The sequence below is a fragment of the Dipodomys merriami genome, unplaced genomic scaffold, assembly GCF_024711535.1.
Source record: "Dipodomys merriami isolate MVZ:Mamm:240054 unplaced genomic scaffold, mDipMer1.0.p SCAF_30, whole genome shotgun sequence".
NCBI classification, from domain to species: domain Eukaryota; kingdom Metazoa; phylum Chordata; class Mammalia; order Rodentia; family Heteromyidae; genus Dipodomys; species Dipodomys merriami.
In genome coordinates this window covers 1329771-1347904 of record NW_027204493.1, presented here as the reverse complement: position 1 = coordinate 1347904, position 18134 = coordinate 1329771, and the positions used below count along the sequence as shown (strand labels likewise).

Below are 18134 nucleotides of genomic sequence, written 5' to 3'. Positions count from 1 at the left end.
AAGCCCACAAACTAATGCTCCTGTTTCTTGCCTTTTTTCTGTTCAGACGTTGCCTGAAGAAAGCAATAGAGATTACAGAATGTCTGGAAGCACAAAACATGAACGTTCTTCTTTTAGGTAATATATTTAAAACACAAAGCATGGGTTCCATTTTCCTTCACTTCAGATTCAATTTTTGTACATGTAACTTACTGGAAGTGGACTTGTGGTATAAATGGAACAAATGAGTATGAAAATCTTCTCCATTCCTTTCTCCTCAGCCTTGGAATCCCTTGCCTTGGATTTCAATATTACAGTTTAAAATAAAATTCTTTCTCTTGGAACTTGGCAGTGCTATCATACCCCAAGAAGGAATTGTTTGGTATCTTTAGCAAAGCTCACATTTCTTTTTTGGTTTTTTACTTTTAAACTGGAAACTGTAAGCATCTTATCTTACTGTTAATGCAAGCATTAATGCCAGAAATGTGAAGGTAATATTGCAAACTCAGAATTTTTATAAATTCATGAAATTTCCACTTTCCAATTTATACAGTTTTATATCATACTACTTCTCATGCGTTTTTCTGCAGTTACTCTGTATGGCTTCTTTGGGATCATTTAAGCCATCCTAACACACAAAGTTTGCATTTCTTATTGTTTGGGGTTTGGGGGATTGTTTTGGTTTTTAATGATATCGAGCTTAAACTCAGGGCTTCACAGACTCTTAAACCCTAAGGTAGCTGGGCAGAGGAAGACTTGAGTTTGAGGCCCACCTGGGCAAAGTTAGCAAGATCCTGTGTTGGGAAAAAAAGGGGGAGGGAAGGAAGGAAAGAGGAAGGAAAATAGGTATGTGGCTCAAGAAGCTATGGATCCAATGCCCAGTACCACAAAACAAATAACTGAAAAGACAAATATATGGCTGTAGGTGTGTTATTTTCACTGAGTCCTGAGTGTTAAATAAGTATATGAATGGTTTTTACCATGGGGATTTTGTGAAGTGCATTCTAGGTGGGCACATAAAAGCAGACCAAGGAGGGCTGGGAAGGTGGCTCAGTGGTAGAGCGCTTGCCTTGCATGCTCGAGGCCCTGGGTTCGATTCCTCAGTACCACATAAGCAAAAAGAAAAAAGCTGGAAGTGGCGCTGTGGCTCAAGTGGTAGAGCGCTAGCCTTGAGCTGAAGAGCTTAAGGACAGCGCCCAGGCCCAGAGTTCAGGCCCCACGACCGAACCCCCCGCCCCCCCAAAAAAAAAGCAGACCAAGGAGAATTTCTTCCCTAGACCAGTCAAGGAAAAGCAGGTGCATCCATGCTCCTCAAACAAACAAAGAAGGAGCTTTCTGGCTTTAAAATGTGATCATAGCCGGGCACCGGTGGCTCATGCCTGTAATCCTAGCTACTCAGGAGGCTGAGATCTAAGGATCGTGGCTCAAAGCCAGCCTGGACAGGAAAGTTCATGAGACTCTTTTTTTTTTGGTCCGGTCGTTGGGCCTGAACTCTGGGCCTGGGCGCTGTCCCTCAGCTCTTCAGCTCAAGGCTAGCGCTCTACCACTTGAGCCACAGCGCCACTTCCGGCTTTTTTCTTTTTGCTTATGTGGTGCTGAGGAATCGAACCTAGGGCCTCATGCATGCAAGGCAAGTGCTCTACCACTGAGCCATCTTCCCAGCCCCATCATGAGACTTTTATCTCCAATTAACCACCAGAAAATTGGAGTAGCACTGTGGCTCAAGTAGTAGAGCGCTAGCCTTGAGCTAGTATAGGATTAGGAGTGGAGCTCATAGGTGTGAGAAGTAACTGAGCCTTGGAACAGTGGGTCCAATATGAGGCTTGAATTCAGGAGGCAGGAATTTCCACTTGCTTAGAAGCTGCCGGGTTGTCCTGTCATGATTTCACTCTTATATGGCACATCTGGATGCCCATGGACCAGAATGAATTTCCAGTACTTCACTTACTCAGTGAGCATATCCATACTGTGCACCGTCATATGCCAGAACCTGCCCTAGACAGGCTAGAAGCAGTGTGTCCGGCTCTGAAAACTCGCTTTGTGTTCCACTGGTCCCTGCTGTAGGGAATAAGAGCTTTTAGTAGTGGATCTTAGTGTTGGGAAACTACTTTAACCTATGCATGTGAGATTACTACAGCTTTAATACTTTCTGCCCTCCTTCCTCTTGGCATTGCTAATGGGCCCTCCCAGAGGAGAACGCCTCCGACCTCTGCTGCCTCCTTTCCTCTCTGGTACAAGTGATGATGGATCCCCACTGTCGAACCAGGACTGGTTTCCAGAGCCTTGTACAAAAGGAGTGGGTCATGGGTGGCCACTGTTTCTTGGATCGTTGCAACCATCTCCGCCAGAATGACAAAGAAGAGGTGAGTTTCCTCAGGACAGACTGCCTAGTCTCAGTACCAGTCCTCAGATATGGGATTTCTGTTTGCAATGTGCTGCTTGCAATGAGTGCAAATGAGTGTGACTCATGTGAGTTTGATTTCAAATGCTTTAAGTAGTATTGAAACCTTTCCTGGGGGACAAAGGTATTATAACAAGTATGTTCACAGTCTTCTAAGTTACATCACTGAAGGTATGCATATATTTTGTTGTGGAAGTAGTGTTGGTTTTGTGCCACTTAAATGTAAAGTAACCCAGTGTGTTGTAGACAGATTCCAACACATTCTGTGAATTAAACTTTGCAATAAGTAGATAGTCAGTGATGTGCAGGACTGTGCCAGAGCCTCTTCTGGGTCTTGCTACATTGCCCAGGCTGACCTTGAGCTCAAAATCTTCCTGCTTCCCAAGTAGCTGGGATTACAGGGAGGTGCCACCATGCCTAGCTTCCTTTTGTCTAAGTAAATGGCTTTAGGCCTGGGCCTCTATGGTTAGGCTAGAGATTCAGCATTCTAGTTCACCTCCAGATGGTGTATTTGGCAGCTATGTTAACTCCCATAGCTACTTCACTGGTGACTGGTAGAAGGAAAATGAAAGTAGACCTACTATTAGTGCAACTTGTGTTATTTATTTCACAGAATCAGCATATTTTATCTGTGGTGCAGAACAGCTTGGCACAATTATCATGAGAATAAAGAGCTGTGATCTCTGCCCTTCAGGGATTGATAGATTCCTGCTTGTAGGCCTAATCTGTACTCCTCTGTGTGCCACTGAGCTGTAGAGAACTCGCTGTTTCTATGCTTGGAAAGGATTTAGAAGACTAATTTAAAAAGTGATGAGATTCATGAAGCATGATAAGCTGAAAGAGATGACATTGTATGGAGAGGGGTATGATTTTGCCTATCTAGAGAAAAGCACTGGATCCAGTGGGAAAAGAAGCCAAGATTTGTTTACCCAGCCCTGGGAAGATCTCTCCTGTTTCTAACTGTACAGTTAGGTCCACACATTGTATGTTCTATTAATGATATACAAGGTATGAAGTAGAGTTGCAAAATGAATGATTCTTAGCATCTCAGCACTGACATATAAAAATTTGAAAAGAAGGGTTGGAGGGATGGCTCAGTTGGTAGAGCACCAGCCAATGAGCGAAAGCATCAGGTATTGACTGAGTCTCAGACTTAAAAAAAAGTTTTAAAGGAAAAATTGGTACTCTGATTTGTTATTTAATGGAGCAACACTGGCCTTCTATCCAAGAACTTGAATTCTCAACTCCTCTGTCTTACCAGCTTCACCAACAACCTCAGCTTCACCAATCTTCTCAAGGGACACACTGTCACGTTGCTTGTTTTGCCCACCTGGTAGGATCATTGAGAGTCGGGGGAGAAGGATAAGCACTTCGTAAATAACATACCCTAAAACCACTGTCTCTGATAATAAAGGGCTTGCCTCGGTTGCTAATAAAGGTTAAAAAATTGTGAAAACATGCTAGGGACTTATTCTTGCTGCTTCTGCCTTCTTTCCCTCCTCTGTCTTTGGGACCCTCACTGGGAAGGGCAAGTGGTGAAGAAGGGAAGCTTCTGACCCTTATTCTGTTAGTTAGCATGTGGGTAGGCAGTAGCATAACTGCCCCCTCCAGACACGTGCGCACACACACACACACACACACACACTATTGACAATATTTAAAATAATCACTAAGTAGTTGTTTACAGTTTATCATTATTGATAAGAATAGAATCCTTTTTTTTGGGGGGGGGGTCCGGTCATGGGGCCTGAACTCTGGGCCTGGGCGCTGTCCCTCAGCTCTTCAGCTCAAGGCTAGCGCTCTACCACTTGAGTAACAGTGCTACTTCTGGCTTTTTTCTTTTTGCTTATGTGGTGCTGAGGAATCAAACCGAGGGCCTCATGCATGCAAGGCAAGCGCTCTACCACTGAGCCACCTTCCCAGCCCCAAGAGTAGAATCCTTTTGGGGGAGACATCTCTTCTAATTGGGGTTTCAAAGTTACTGTTCTCTGTCATCAAAATCAATTGTAAATGCTCACTTGTGAATGTTGATCCGTAAGAAATTTTACTTCATCTTGGCAATGTCTTTGACACAGATCAGTACTCCCAGTTACTGATGTTAATCTATGAGCATGTGGCTTCAATTGAGCATTTTTATTCATCTGTTTATCACTTGGAATGGGATTGAGTTGTGTGTCCCAGAGAAGGAAGGGCTCAGGAGTGGCCACACCACAGTTCTTGAGCTGGCTGTCCACTGAGCTCAGGCAGCTTACATTGGGTGCAGTGTCTTCTGAATAACATGGATCTTGTTTTCACGTAGGTTCCTGTGTTCCTGCTTTTCTTAGATTGTGTCTGGCAGCTGGTACACCAGCATACCCCAGCATTTGAATTCACCGAGACTTATCTGACCGTCTTGTCAGATAGCCTGTATATACCTATTTTTAGCACCTTCTTCTTCAATTCACCTCATCAAAAAGACACTAACATGGTAAGAATCCCTCCTAGAAACCTGTGTGCCAGACACTGTGTCTCACAAACAGTGTGATGACACCGATGCTAAATGTGACATTTGTTTAACGTCGATTATAGACCTGGCATTATTTTGGATGCTTTCCTTGTATTCATATCTGGAAAAGTTTTTAGCCCTTACAGCACCCTCTGGGATGTGTATTATCTCTGAGGAAGGTAAGATACAAAGCCTGACTATCCAGGCCAACAGTAAATATTTGATCTGGAAAGTATTAGGGTTGGGAGAGTGTGCCAACTTAAAAGTTATCCTTTTGGAAGATAGACGAGCTGTCTTCTCTCTCCATTAGCTTGATGCCTGGAGTTACTCTGTGATGAGAATGGACCGTCAGCAGGACTGGAAGCCAGACTTTGACTAGGCTTCTAAGGCCTTTTAGTCCCTCCAGAGCCTCTTTTGCAGGGAATAAACTTGGAAGTTGAGCTTAGTGCCTCCCACCAGCCTTCTCCTGGCCTAAGGGCTTGCTTGAATTGATAAGATTCCCAAGTCTCACAGTGAAGTGGGAACAACTGAACTTGGGCTTTTAGACTCCAGCCCTGCAGCTCATCAGATTCATGACCTTAAGCATATCACTTCTGTTTTCTGGGCCTCAGTTTCCTCTAGTATAAACTTGGAAAACATAGTGGTCACCTCACAAGCTTGTGAAAGTGTTCGGCCCACTGGCTGACTTGTGGTCCATTGAAAATAAGCATCGTTTCCTCTTGTCCTTTCCCCCGTAAAGACTGTTGGTGAATAACCATTGGTAGCCCCAGCCTTAGAAAATGAAATGCCAGGGAGCATTCATCTTAAGCAGAGCAGGAGCACATTCCTGGTGCCTGTTTCTGAGAATATGTGTTTGCTTTCCCCAGCCCTCCCTGGAAGCCATGGTGACCTGTGCTTGTTTTGGCAGGGTAGGGAAAGCTTGGATACACAAAGCAAGCCTTTGAATCTGCTCACCGTGTGGGATTGGTCTGTACAGTTTGAACCCAAAGCCCAGACATTGCTTAGAAACCCTCTCTATGCAGAAAAGCCAAAGCCGGACAAAGGCCCACGGAAAGGAATGCGTTTCAAAGTAAGATGTCTACGTCTAACCCCATTTCATCTTCCCCATCACCTGACTCCATGTGTATAAAGATAAAACGTTCCTTATGGATTTTGTCAGTCAATGTATATTCTACCCTTTGAAATGGTGTGAAGTCATGATTGATGATGGTCAAGTTGTGGTCCATTAGAAGAACTTTGAGCAAATCAGCCTTTGCCCTGAGGAGAAGTGATTGCTGATTGGCTATGAGGATACTGCTGTCATCCTGCTTCACAGTCTTTTGCTTCTGACCCAACCTTGTGGGTACTTAGCAGAATAAAGGGAGCAGTGATCCAGTAGGGTTTACTCAATATATGCCAGTTCATGTATTATACAGTAAGACTTTTCTTAATCACTAAACCTATAATCCAGGAGTTGGCAAGCTTCTGTGAAAGGCCATATAGCCTCTTACAACTATACACTCCACTGTTGTGGCACAAAAATGGCCTTGGGCAGAATACAGACACAGCCATGTCTGTGTTCCATTTTTACAAATAGGTGCTGTGCTGCATTTGGCCATAAGCCAACCCATGCTCTAAACCACAAATATCAAATCTTGATTTTTTTTCCCTGTTGTTTGTGGTTGTTAGTTTTTGGTGATACTAGGATTAAAACTCAGGACCTTAGACTTGTTCAGCTCGCTTCCTCAGCTGCTGTTCTACTACCTGAGCCATACTTCTAGCCCTGCTTTTTTGCTGGTTAAGATGGAGTCTCAGGCTTTTCTGCCTGGACTAGCTCCAAACTACAGTCCTCCAGATCTCAGCCTCCTGAGTAGTAAAGATTACAGTGTGGGCCCCAGCTAACAAATACCAACTATTTGTTTTTCTTGCAGGTATTTGTTCCTGATTGTACGTCAAAGTGCCCTAACTGATCAATTTCTTAAGCAGCATTTTTCTAGCTCTGTCTCCTGGCCTGGAATTTCTCACGAGTAGAGACCACAAAGGCAGGTCTCAAAGGGGGGGGTCACGAGTGAATGTCACCATCTTCTCTATCATTGTGCTTCCCATCCTGCTCCGGGGAGGGACTGCAGGGAGCCCACTCAGCTCTGGTGTGGGAGGTCGTTCTGTTCTAAGGACAGGAACAACCTACACGAGCCGAAGTCGAGTAATGCCTTTGTCATGGTCACTGCCAGTGATGACAAAGAACTTAGAACTGCTGCTTCACGACGTCTTAGCTGTCGTCCCGACACTGGCTGTTCCTTCCTTGGGTTCAGTTTCCTTTCTGTTAGTTTGACCAGCACTGCTGAGCCCTAGAGCAAGTTGGACAGAGCTCAACTTTTCACCAGGGTGTTGTGCCCCCTGGTGGCTACCTGCACGCTTCTCAAAAGGGGTGGGCTGGGACTACAGAACTGCTTGGTACCTGAGGGGCCAGGGACCTCCAGGACAGCTAGGCCTTCCCCTTATTTGATGGGAGGGAACTAACGATCTACCTTCTTAGAACGGATTTCTTGGGCTGGGAAAGTGGCTCAGTGGTAGAGTGCTTGCCTTGCATGCCTGAGGCACTGGGTTCGATTCTTCAGCACCACATAAGCAAAAAAAAGCAAAAAAACGGATTTCTCTACTCAGTCCATTTTTCTAGTTGTCCTTCTTAAAGATAGGGGCAGATGCTGACAGCTAAAGTGCTAGAAATTTTCAGGTTGAGTAAATAAAGCAGAGTTGGATCTGGGCAACAAAGCACTTGAAACCTTGGTAAGACAATCAAGTGAGCTTGGCATCTTGCTGAGTGGACATAGCCCTGGAGAATTTCTTCAGAGACTGAGCAGCTTGAACTGCTGCTCCCTGAAATGCCACCTGAGAGTAGCGTTCACTCAGGTGTGCAGTGGTGTCTCAGCGGTAGCCGCAGACCTCAGCCTGATCCATCTCAGATGTCCCATTCACCTAGGAGATTGGGAGTTGAGGGCTTCTAACACCAATAGAATAGCGTTCAGCTAAGAGCTCAGGCTCTGAAGCCAGGCTGTGCTCAAAATTGTCATTGACACTTGGTGGCTGGTGCCCTTGGCAGATTATTTAACCGCTGAGCCTAGTTTCCTCATTTGTGAAATGGGGCGATAAGAGAGATGTAGAGTTTTGTAGGTCAATATGTGTAAAGCACTCAGCACATCACCCAGCAGGCAGTGAGCTCTCATGAGAGTTGGGTTTCCCATGTGTTCTCTAATCCCACCTATCCCACCATGATCATTGTGGAGGAGAGAAGCCACTGGCCCCTTGCCTGCCATCTTTCCTGACCCTGGGCAGAAAGTCCAAAGCCCTGAATTGTATTACTTTCTTTCTGATTTATAGCTATCCTATATTCCATTACATATTTCTATTATAAAAAATTTACTGGCAGAAATATGTTAGAAAATGATAGAACTAGCTTGGAAATCATTGTTTTAGTCTTACTTTAATGGACCTCTTATGAGAACAGGAGTCGGGGAAATGCATCTCCTCCTCACCTGTTCCACCATCTCCTTTGGTCAGGGGATCCCACACCTGCTAACCCATCTTCCAAGGCCTCTCACTGTGTCCTCCAAAATATAGCACCTTGCTTTGCTACAGAGAGAATTACCAAAGAGTAAAAAAATTAAATGCTCCCACAGTTTCTACTACATACAGATTGTCGAGAAGAATATCTGGCCTAAGGGCTGGGAATGTGGCTTGGTGGTAGAGTGCTTGCCTAGCATGCATGAAGTCCTGGGTTCCATTGCTCAGTAACATATAAACAGAAAAAGCCAAAAGTGACACTGTGGCTCAAGTGGTAGAGTGCTAGCCTTGAGCAAAAGAAGCTCAGGAGCAGTGCCTAAGCCCTGAGTTCAAGCCTAGAACTGGAAAAAAAAAAAAAAAAAGTCTGGCTAATTTAGCTGATTCATTTAAAATTCCTTTGCTTCTACCTGCTTGTTTTCCTTGCCCAAAAGAATCTTTATGACTTAGGCTTAAACTCTTACTGAATGCCAGGTAAGCTATTAAGTTATTTGATTCACATGATAGGATTTCCAGGCAGCCAGAGTTGCCTCCCTGCAGGTGTTCAGAATGTTGCAGCAGTTGATGTCCCTAAAGAAACACTTGGTTCTGTTTGTAAATGTGAACAGGCATTTTTCCCAAACTCTCAAATCATTGATCTATCTTAAGCCAGTGTGTCCTTTGTAATCCTTTTCTCAGCAGAGGATCAGTAGCTCCACTTTTGCTGTCTCGGCATACCTTTCTGCATGGCTGCCCCATGGTCCTGGTTTTCCCCCATTATGTGCAGTGTGCATCAAGCATGAGCATAATGAGAATAAATATGTACCTTTTCCTTTCTGTGTCCCACAGCAGTTAATGAGTATGTATTTACATGAAAGTTCTAAAGTCTTTTGATTCCTACTAAACCAGGATTATGCCCTTTAAAACAAAATGGTAACAACAATAGCCATGTCTCTGTGTTAACCACAAGTTCTTTTTTTGTGTTTTCTCTCAAAGCATCAACGACAACTTTCTTTGCCACTTACCCAGTCTAAGTCATCTCCCAAAAGAGGATTTTTCAGGGAAGAGACAGATCACTTAATTAAAAACCTTCTGGGCAAGAGAATTAGTAAACTTATTAATTCTTCTGATGAGCTGCAAGACAACTTTCGAGAGTTCTATGACAGCTGGCACAGCAAGCCCACTGACTACCATGGTTTGTTGTTGCCTCATATCGAGGGACCAGAAATCAGAGTCTGGGCTCAGCGCTACTTGCGTTGGATTCCAGAAGCCCAAATCCTAGGTGGTGGCAGAATGGCCGTTATGAGCAGACTCTTGGAAATGATGGAGGAAATCCAGGACTTACAGGAGAAAATCAACGAGAGACATCCGAGCCAGGCAGAGTCGCGGCATGCGGAGGCCTCCTGCCTGCTGAGGAACTCTGCCCGCCTGTCCTCCTTGTTTCCTTTCGCTCTGCTCCAGCGGCATTCGTCCAAGCCTGTCTTACCCACCAGTGGCTGGAAAGCTTTGGAAGATGAGGAAGATCTGGCCAAACGAGAAGATGAGTTTGTGGATCTTGGGGATGTATGATTGTATGTTCATTGGTTGTGAAGGTAGGCTGGGACTGTTGATCCTGGGACTTCTATCACACAAATGCTGAGAGTCAGCCCAGTGCTCTGATGGAGAACACCTGGGCCTTTAGGAAAAGAACTGGTCAGTATTTCACAGTTCTGAAAGACTGCAGTTTCTATAGTGTTACTAATTGGAAGGGATCTCTACTTGACCTGTCATAGGATTATGGCCAATTTCACAGAACCTGGAATGGCTGGTTTATTACTGGAAAAAGCTTCAGTAAGATATTCTTGGGCTTGATATTTTCTTCTGATCCTTTCTGTGCCAAGATAATATAATTAAACATTGAGAATATAAGTTTCTGTATAACCGTCTCAGTCAGGAGCAAGGTCAGCTTTATGTGGTATTTGAATGAACTGAAATATAGAAATAGACATATTTACTTAAACCCTAGCATTTTCCCTTTCTCTCTTCCCTTCTCTATAGGAAAACTAGGAAATGCCACTGGTGTGGCTCATGCTAACACTCAGCCCCTCCTCCCTCCTTCCTGGATTGTTATGGCAATATGGGGGTGGGAATGGAGGGGTAGAGTGTGGACTAGCCAACCACTTGCCCTTTGTTCTGTGCTGACAGCTCTGGGTCTTTCCTCTTCCTGCTCTGTGCACCTTGGCTCACATAGCCCAGTGTCTTGCTGCTAAGCCAGCATTTACACTTGGGGGGGGGGGGGGAGAGGAGGGGGAAGGAGATCTTTGTTTGCCCACAGGAGCTTCTAATCCTCTGGAGAACAGTGTTTGAACAACTTGCTTTGTTTTTCTTAAATTGCATCCTGAGGACTAGAACACCTCTGTGCTGTCTGCAGCCCTTAGTCTTCTCCGTTCCCTTCACAGAAGCTGGAGTGGGTCCCATTTGAATGTGGCTTTCGTAGGAAAGCAGTTAAGCATACATGTCTGAAGTGGTGATTATCACAGGATACCTCAGTGATTTCAAAAGCCATAGAAGAAACTCGACTATGCCTGGTCACCTTCCTCGATCTGCTGTCTAAATGATGTATATTTTTTTAATGTGTGAAAGTATACTTTTTAAGGACCAGTATTTTCATCCTCAATAGAGCCCTGCCAAATCCTGCAAAAGAAAGTTAAAAAAAATCATATTAGAATGTTTTAAAATGAATGTTTGCCTTTTATATGTATTTGCTGTCCAGGAAAAATCCCAACTTGAATGTTATTTAGAAAAACTCTCAGTTGCTCAAGAGCAGTAAGAAATCTTGAAACTATTCACAAAGAGTTTCTGATTTGCACTGAACTGTCTTTTGTACATACAATCATTTTGCTCTTCTTCTCTGCACGAGTGCAGAGTGAGGCCTGTAGGCTATTGAGATGGAAGGTTGTGGGGAGGGCAGGCTTCCTGCTCAATCTTGCTTGCCTTAAGATAAGGTCTTACAGGCCGGGTCCACGTTAGGCTTGCCACGGGAGTTTAAAGTGTGCTATTTCCTTAGCTACCTTCACATGTACTCTGTGAGCCTTCTTAGCCAGCACTAACCTCTACTTTGCCACCCCATTGCCTCCCAAATACCCTATGGGCCTAACTATTTTGTTACTATTATAACGTGAATATTTATATTATCGTCTCTCCAGTCTTACCAATTTCCATTCCAAAAGTTTTTAGTGTGATGCCTTACACTCCATACAGTGTAGTTTAAAGGCACAAGGTCCTGGCTTTTATCATAGCAGTTGAATGTGCATTGAAATATTTTTCTATAATTTTTTAAAATTCACAATAGGAAAATAAGCAAGCTATTGTAGCACGAAAGGTCATGACTATGTATTTATATTTGAAATGAGATTTCTATAACTTGTATTTGTGTACAGAATTCTCAGTGAGTTTATATATTGTGAAATTTTTATTCCAGATTGAGATGTGGACATGCTTAATAGTAAAAGCTGAAATGAGACCATTTACTTGGTTTAAAATGCTGCACTGTGCAAGTTTGGAAATGTACAATAATAACTTACTGTATATAATATCTTAAGTTTGCTTATACCTCCAAGTTTTTACACTGAAGATAAACTAGCTTTAATCAAATTCAATTTTTTAAAGGGAATAAGCTGTTGGGCAAGACCTGTACAAATGTGCTTTTATGTTCTGATGTATAATGAAGTTTATACTTGTATCTCACTGCGTCATATCTGATTGCAGAGATTAAAGCACAACTTACAAGCAATACTGTATTTGGTGTAATTGGTCCATCATAGAGTCATCCCCTCCATTCACTTCAGGAAGTGTTGAGCTGTGCCAGGTCCTGTAAGCCTATTGCAGGTAGAAACCCAGAGACCACATTCTGCTCTCCTGGCGTTTGGAAGCTTGCCTGTGTGCCAGTGCATGTGTGGGGTCAATATGTGATAGCAAATCGGTAGCCAAACAAAATACATGTTGAGTGGTGACAAATGGTATTAGAAAAAAGAAATCAGGATTAAGAGGCTTAAGGGGTAACTAAAAGAAAGGAGGTTTTTTAACCCCTCCTGTCAAATATCACAGCTAGTTTTGGGGGGAAATCTATATAACATAATTCAACAGAAAAGGCTTTGTAGCCAGGCGCCGGTGGCTCATGCCTATAATCCTAGATCATTAGGAGGCTGAGATCTGAGGATCGCAGTTCAAGGCCAGCCTGGGCAGGAAAGTCTGTGAGACTCCTATCTCCAACAAACCACCAGAAAACCGGAAGTGGTGCTGTGGTTCAAGTGGTAGAGCACTCGCCTTGAGTTAAAGAGCTGAGGTACAGCACCCAGGCCCAGAGTTCAAATCTTACAACCAGCAAAAAAAAAAAAAAAAGAAAGAAAAGGCTTTGTTTTTCCTTCCAGAGGGAACAATAGAGCTGGCACAGACTGAGTTGGTTTAGTTCTTAATTAGACTTAGGTTTGGTCAAGAAGTTCCCTTTCTCTGACCTTTCTGCCTGCAGCACCGGCTTCCTGGGCCTTTGCCTTTCCACCCTGTGTCACCTTCCCTGTCTCCACAAGTCCTCTTCCAACAGCCCAGGCGTAGCCTGGGATGACCCTGGCATTAACGCGCCCTCATTGCTACCATGGTCCTTTCAGGCTTGTGGTTCTTTTGTATTTGTAATAAATTTGTTTAAGTATTTGTAACTCTAGAGTTTAGCAACTTCTAGCCTTCTCATGTGCGCTGGGTTAGCTCCTGGACTGTTGGTGGACTGTGGCCAGTGACTCTTCTTTTGTGTGTACCTGAATTAAGAGTGAGAGCATGGGGACTCCGTGAGGGAGGAGAGTGGAACATTTTCCCTCTAGTGTGCGGCAGGATGGTGGTGGATGCCTGTTGAGAATGGGCCGAAACCTTCTGTCACCTACTGTCCCTGGAGGGAGACGAGGCAGCAGCAGGGCCTTGTTTTCTGAGCCCCTCATGTAGTTGTGGTCTGTTGCTCTCCAGGGCTATGCTCAAGAATTATTTATCAGGGCTGGGAAGGTGGTTCAGTGGTAGAGCGCTTGCCTTGCATGCATGAGGCCCTTGGTTCGATTCTTCAACACCACAGAAGCAGAAAAAGCCAGAAGTGGCGCTGTGGCCGAAGTGGTAGAGCACTAGCCTTGAGCTGAAGAGCTGAGGGACAGTGACCAGGCCCAGAGCTCAGGCCCCACGACCAACCCCTCCCCCCCAAAAAATTATTTATATAACCGTCTCTGGAGCACAGCATATCGAAGCTAAACATCCAGGACAGCCGCAGAATCTGTAGTTGACTCATGGCCTCCTTGTGCTGACGTATGTCCTTCCAACAACTTCCTCCCCAACACACACACACATACACACATACACACCCTCTACGAAACCCTAAGAAAGTATCAGGATGGAGTGGGATTGGCAGTTCCGGTTGTGCCATGGATTCCACTGCAACAGGGCTGTGGCCAAGGGCCCACTTGTGAGTCGGCTGATAGCATGGGCAACACAGAATAGACGTCTAAGTGTCATTTAAATATTCAAGAGCAAAGTCATTTGTTCAAAGGGTGACTTTATGCCTTTGCAAACAGGACATCTTGTCCCATTTTGTGTTTCAGGCTCAATTTCTTTTAAAAAATCTTTAAATTTTCTTTTTATACTTCCTTTAGCAATGAAAGGATATGAAGTGTATAAACACATGGAAATAAACACAGTAAGCTTCCTGGACACCTTCATTAAAAGAAAATACAAGTTCCAGTTTTGCTAGCCTGCTTTATAAATGTCTCTGAATCTTTTTATGTACTCCTAAGGCTTTTCAATATGATAAGAAAGCACTTTCATAGTAAACTTAGACTTGGGGCTGGGAAGGTGGCTCAGCCGTACAGTGCTTGCCTTGCATGCATGAGGCCCTGGGTTCGATTCCTTAGCACCACATAAGCAGAAAAAGCTGGAAGTGGCACTGTGGCTCAAGTGGTAGAGCACTAGCCTTGAGCTGAAGAGCTCAGGGACAGCGTCCAGCCCCATGACCGATTAAAAAAAAAAAAAAACAACCTAGTAAACTTAGACTAAAACTAGTATATGATAATATACAAATAGGTACTAATTTAGCCTGATTTTTTACGACAATTGGGTGTGAAGTGACTAGCGTTTTCTTTAGCTATTTGTTTAGAAACTATACTGGCTTTGTCTATTTAAAAGCAACAGTGTCAACAGTTTCTCCTTCTGTTAAGTTTCCTTATTAAACTACTGGTAGGCTTGTGGCTTCTGACTCCAACAGCAATCACTAGCCAAGGCAGACTTTGAAATGTGGGACTTAGAGTTTTCTGTTTGCACCATTTCTAAATAAGAGTCTTTTTATTCTCTTTTTCTGGAGCATCTACACCTCCCAAACCTGGACCTCAGTGGGGCAGGCCTGAACAAAAGCAGTCTGTTAACTCCCAGCTTCCAAATGTGAAAACTCAACCCACCAGAGAGTTGGAAATAGGGGAAAAAGAAGTACCTGGCCATCTTGAGAGGCTCCTATAAGCCCCAAATCATTTAGTGGTTTCATCCTGGGAGAAGCTGAGGGACAGGACACAAGTATGGAAGAGGAGCCTGCTTTATGTTAGCTCGCCCCCTCCACAGAGGGGTTTGGACTCTAACCAAAGGCCCCTTTATATGTATACATGTGGCATCCTTCATGCATAAAAATATCACTATAAGAAAATCACATTATATATGTTATTACATATTCCTCCTCTCATCCTTTCTTGCCTCCTTTCTTTCCTATAGTCTTCCCTTTTTTTGGTCAGCCATGGGGCTGGTCTGGGAGCCATTGCTGAACTTTTTTGCTCAAGGCTAGCACTCTACCACTTTGAGTCACAGCTTCATTTCCAGTTTTCTGGTGGTCCTTTGGAGATAAGTCTCCACAGAATTGCCTGCCAGGCTGGCTTTGAACCATGATCTCAGCTTCTGAATATCTAGGATTACAGGCATGAGCCACCAGCATCTGACTAATCTTCATTTTCTTTCTTGTTTTTTTCCCCCTTCTCTCTGCCATAGTTTAACCTGTGTATGTCTACTTTTAATTTTCTCTACATTTAGTCACATACAAATACCGGATTGAAGCAATAGGAAATTACCAACTTTTTTTTTTTTTTTGCCAGTCCTGGGGCTTGAACTCAGGGCCTGGGCTCTGTCCCTGAGCGGCTTTTGTTCAAAGATAGTGCTCTGCCACTTGAGCCACAACCCCACTTCTTGCTTTTCCTGTTTTGTGATACTGAGGAATTGAACCCAGGGCTTCATGCATGCTAGGCATGTTAAACATTAGAGGGTCAGTCTAATTAAAGCACAGTATATGCATATGTGTAATACAGTGAAAATCTATTGAGCAACTAGCATAAAGTTAAAATAGCGAATGACAGAAATGTAAGACAAGTCTAATCTGGGGGTGAGTACTAGTGGGCTGAACAGGGGGTGAAGGATGATAAATATGGTCAAACTATTAAATGTGAAGATGGAACAATGAAGCTTGTTGGAATTGGTTGGAAAGAGAAGAGGAAGGATGACGGAGAGCGATGGAGGGGTACATTGTATGCAAATACACATGTCAAAACAAAACACCCTCGTACAACATATTGATGCTATTTTTCCCCCAGTCTTGGAGCTTGACCTCAGGGCCTGAGTTTCTTTTGCTCAAGGCTAGCACATTACCACTGGAACCATAGTGCCACTTCCGGCTTTTTCTGTCTATGTGGTACTGAAGAATGGAACTCATGCACGCTAGGCAAGCATTCTACCACTAAGTCACATTCCCAGCCCCTGATTGATGCTAATTTTTAAAAAATGTGCTTATGACGGGGCACGGGTGGCTTCTGCCTGTAATCCTAGATACTCAAGAGGTCTGAGATCTGAGGACCACAGTTCAAAGCCAGCCCCGGCAAGAAAGTTTGTAAGATTCTTATCTCCAATTTACCAAGAAACAATAAAAAAGCCAGAAAGAGCTGTGGCTCAACTGGTAGATCACTAACCTTTAACACAAAAGCTCAGGGACAGTGTCCAGGCTCTGAATTCAAGCTGGCTGGAGTTGCCAGCTCTTTTCCTGCTTCATTGTAAGTTCCTTGGTTTCTCACCCATCCCAAAGTCAGGGCTGCTGTGCCAGCTGTGTTTAAAAGAGACATTATGTCTGCATCATCAAAGCATGGTGGGCATTTCTCAGTACTAGGCTGAGGCTGCCCGGGACTGATGTTCACTGCACATCAGCTTTCTGGCTACAGGGCCTGAGTTCCCAGAATTCTTGGAAGATTTGGTCCACACTATCCCCTGCTTTATAGGAAATGACGAGAATTCACTCAAATGATAGAAATAATTCTGAAATAATCTGAAATTAGATGATAATAGCATTTAATCCTCAATGTAAATTTGAACTGTTACCAAGTTAAACAAAAATCACTGCACAATGCTTTTAAAATCCAGAGAACTTCCTGAGCCATCATCTGATTTTCTGAGCATGGGGACTTTTGAAGCACAGGGACATTCTAAAGTGTCCCCAGGTCCCCCAAGGTACAGAGCATAGAACAGCAAGAAGCCGGGCGCAGGTGGCTCACGCCTGTAATCCTAGCTACTCAGGAGGCTGAGATCTGAGGATCGCGGTTCAAAGCCAGCCCGGGCAGGAGAGACCATGAGACTCCTATCTCCAATAAACCACCAGGAAACCAGAAGTTGCGCTGTAGCTCAAGTGGTAGAGTGTTTGCCTTGAGCTGAAGAGCTGAGGGACAGCGCCCAGGCCCAGAGTTCAAGCCCCACGGCCGACCAGAAGAAAAAAAAAGAACAAGAATCCAAGAAAGAAATGTTTATCTTTTTGTTTTTGGTTTTTTTTTTAAGAAATGAGGAAATGGCCAGGCGTCAGTGGCTCACGCCTGTAATCCTAGCTACTCAGGAGGCTGAGATCTGAGGATTGTGGTTCAAAGCCAGCCTGGGCAGGAAAGTCGGTGAGACTTATCTCCAAAAACTGGAAGTGGCACTGTGGCTCAAATGGTAGAGTGCTCACCTTGAGCTGAAGAGCTCAGAGTTCAGGCCCCACAAGTGACCAAAAAAAAAAAGAAAAGAAAAGAAAAGAAAAGAAAGGAAGAGAAAAGAAATGAGGAAGAGGCGCTGTGACTTATCGCTGAGTAAAAGGAGCTCAGGGACAGCGTCCAGACCTTGAGTTCAAGCCCCAGGATCAACCAAAAAACAAGAAGATAAGATGATCATGATCAAGGTCCAAGGCCACCTGGGCAATTAACCACAAGGACTTTTTGATAAATGAAAAACAAAAGATTGGGGGAGCATGGCTCATGAACACTTGCCTAAAAAAGAGTAAAATAAAATCCAAGAAATCAAGTAGCCTCCATTTATAGTAGGTGGTATAAAAAATGTAACTTTACACATAGCACTTCCTGTCTTTTGCAGATTCCGTTTGGTGCTTACTTCCTCTGTGTGAGCAGATTCCAAAATTGCCAGTTTTCATACGAACGCAGTCCATGACAGAGAATAAGGTCTCAGTGTGTTCTAGACACAGAGAGGACATTCTGGACAGACTGACAGAAAGGAGCCAGGTTGTCAAGACAAAGAACAACAGAGAATGAATTTCAATGACCCATAGTTGCCCAGTCCTGTGGTTGTACACTGTGATCCACATTTTTATTAGGTTCCTCTCAACTTGAACCAAATGGTTGAAGGTACTCGTGACTCTTGGAGAGAAACTGCCTATTGGCCTCAAATTTCTTTTCGAGGGCTTTCTTT

General features: G+C 44.0%; 1 protein-coding gene across 2 annotated transcripts in view; it reads left to right on the top strand.

Moving 5' to 3' along the window:
* Positions 1-12153, top strand: part of Mtmr12 (myotubularin related protein 12) — a 74916-nt gene extending 62763 nt beyond the window's left edge. Inside the window, exons 12-16 of one of the 2 annotated variants that reach the window (XM_070040978.1) lie at positions 47-117; positions 2170-2342; positions 4680-4847; positions 5773-5934; positions 9378-12153. In XM_070040978.1, coding sequence (XP_069897079.1) covers positions 47-117; positions 2170-2342; positions 4680-4847; positions 5773-5934; positions 9378-9950 — 1147 coding nt within the window. In that variant the 3' untranslated portion in view covers positions 9951-12153. The remainder of the gene's footprint in view (positions 1-46; positions 118-2169; positions 2343-4679; positions 4848-5772; positions 5935-9377) is intronic. The other variant, XM_070040979.1, reaches the window with a different exon arrangement.
* Positions 12154-18134: the final 5981 nt, after the last annotated feature.